The following is a 2500-nucleotide window of genomic DNA, read 5'->3' as shown; positions in this document are numbered from 1 at the left end:
GACAGAAAACTGGAGGGACTGACGGGACGCTGCTGAGTCTTTGTCCCGCTGAGGGGGGGGGGGGGGGGGGGCGGCGAACGTCTCCGGGACGTCCTCAGAAGACTTTGACCCGAGAGGGACTGAGGGAGTCCTGATCCACCTTAAGAGACAAAGAGGACGACGATCAGACGACGTCGTGTCACGTCAGCGTTATTTCACGGTTCTGGTATTTGGAGCGGTTCTGACCTCGGTGTAGGCGGGGGGGTGGAGGGGGGGGTGGTGCATCTCCGGCGCCCTCATGAAGAGCCCGCCCCCCTCCTCCTCCGCCTCCTCGGCACCGTCGTAGTCGTGCAGCAGCGGCGTGCGCGGCCCGTCGACCGGCAGGTCGCGGTGGATGTTGCTGTAACTGGGCGGCGCCGACGGGAAGGAGGACCAGCTGCTGCTGCTGGACCCGACCCGGCTGCTCATGCTGCTGGTTCTGCTGCCGACGCCGCTGAACGGGACGGTACCGATCACCAGCGGCAGATCCAGGACCAGCTTCTCACTGCCGGGGATGTGGAGTTGGATCTGTGGGGGAGGGGGGAGGGGGGGTCAATCATCTCCACTTACCTCGTTATATTTTCATCATCTCAACGTCTCATCTCGTTACATCGACCTTTGACCTCATTTTCATCACCAGCTGTTTTCTTCTTCTGATAAAATATCAGTTACCAACTTATTGATTCATTTATACTCCTCTAACTTTTGATCTATTTTATCTTTCTTATATATTTATTTTATATCATCTCATCTTTTCTGATGTTACATCAGCTTATATTTTAATATTTCAGCTTTATTTCATATAATTTATTTTCATCTTAGATCAGTTTATTTATTCTAACTTCATGTTTTATGTCATTATCTTGTATTTTTATCTCCTTTCTCCTCAAATCATATCAAAGTTTTCTCTTCTCCGTCTCCTGATTGGCTGTCGTCGAGCCCTTCCGATGACATCATCGCGGACTCACCCGGAGGGCGTATTCCACCTTGATGATGTCACAGCCGAGCAGGGTGGGCTTCAGCTTGGGGACCCGGATGGTCTTCGCCTGCCACATGTCGCACATCCCGGAGATGATGTGGTTCCCTCGGACCGCCGACAGCTTCTCGCACGACACCTGAGACAGAACCAGAACCGGAGTTTAGGCCTCACCTCAAAGCCCCCCCCCCCCCCCGACCCGACCCGGTCCGTTACCTTGGTACGGCCGTCCACGGCGTAGGAGTGCGTGGCGATGATGGCGGCCTTCGGCACCACGATGCGGGAACACGTGTTCTCGAACTTGGCGTTGATGCTGATGTCTTCGCCCTCGCAGAAACCCTTCCTGTCAATCTGAGCGCTGATGGACACCTGTCCGTCAGGGATGAACATACAGGTGACCTTCTTCTGTTTGGAGGCTGCAGCCGGAGCCTGGGGGGAGGGGGAGGGGGGGATTAAATAATCCAGATTCATGCTTCTTCTTCTTCCAGTTGGTACTTTAATAATCTGTCGTTGCTTCCTCACAAACCGCCGACTCAGGAAATAACAAATAATTCTGACGTTTTAAAACTCTGATCTTCAGACGGAAGTGAAACCGACGGTGATGAAAGGAGGAAGTCGGAAAACTGACGACGCTTCAAAAAACCGTCAGGGATCAATAAATCACAATAAATATGAAGAAGTAGTTTTAATGTTTCGTTATAAAATCTTTAAAATGTCAGATGGATTTCCAAAATGTTGTGAACAAAGACTCTGCTGAAAGTATGACATCATAAACTCCTTTCAAAATAAAACTGACTTCATGACCTGAAGTCAGTGCTCATTGTGTTCGACCTTTCAAAATAAAACGTACCAGCAGGTCGGGCTGGTTGACGTCCAGCGGCTCCTCCACCTCGAACTCCCGCTCGCACTGCAAAGCACTCTGGGAAGGCCGGCGCAGGTCCGCCCTCACGTAGTACCGGACCGACCCGAACGTCCCTTTGTAGGACGACACCAGACGTCTGAAACGAGAGCGGAGCGTCAGCGGGACGATCCGATGGAAGCGACGGGCCGTGGGATCGGCCGGAGGGACTCACCCAGCCGGCGGCAGCTCGAAGCCGAACTGGAAGCTGAAGGTTTTACCGGCCGGCAGCAGGAAGCAGCCGTCCGAGTCTGCGGCGACAGAGAGGAGACGGGTACATGAGCAGGCAGCAACAGACAGGAAGTCAGGTGTATCATCATCTACTTCCTGTTTTCAAATTAAAAGCTCCATTCATTCACATCTCTTGACTGCAGCACATTCAATTCGACCTCAGTGATCTCTGACATCACTTCCTGTCACATTTGAACGCATCACCAGCAGCCGATTACCGCAGTGCATCATGGGTGTTTAGATGACGTAACCGGATCCAAAACACTCAAGGAAACTTAAAAACAGGCAGATCCTCGGGCAGCTTCTGCAGCTAATGGACGTTTATTTGAATGTTTATTGATCGGAGCACTGAAAACCATTTTTCTGCTGCAACAACG

General features: G+C 52.0%; 1 protein-coding gene across 1 annotated transcript in view; it reads right to left on the bottom strand.

The window, feature by feature from the left end:
- LOC138214988 (thioredoxin-interacting protein-like) overlaps positions 1–2500 on the bottom strand; it is a 3671-nt gene that overhangs the window by 204 nt on the left and 967 nt on the right. The window contains exons 2-7 of the mRNA XM_069176894.1: positions 2068–2143; positions 1845–1992; positions 1211–1423; positions 987–1133; positions 226–546; positions 1–139 (exon numbers count right to left, since the gene is read on the bottom strand). The exon at positions 1–139 is cut by the window's left edge and continues 204 nt beyond it. Coding sequence (XP_069032995.1) covers positions 95–139; positions 226–546; positions 987–1133; positions 1211–1423; positions 1845–1992; positions 2068–2143 — 950 coding nt within the window. The 3' untranslated portion in view covers positions 1–94. The remainder of the gene's footprint in view (positions 140–225; positions 547–986; positions 1134–1210; positions 1424–1844; positions 1993–2067; positions 2144–2500) is intronic.

This window comes from Embiotoca jacksoni, unplaced genomic scaffold (assembly GCF_022577435.1).
Source record: "Embiotoca jacksoni isolate LCO1_2020_lvr unplaced genomic scaffold, fEmbJac1.0.p SCAF_106, whole genome shotgun sequence".
In the NCBI taxonomy this organism is placed as follows: Eukaryota; Metazoa; Chordata; class Actinopteri; family Embiotocidae; genus Embiotoca; species Embiotoca jacksoni.
This window is presented reverse-complemented; position numbering and strand designations above follow the sequence as displayed.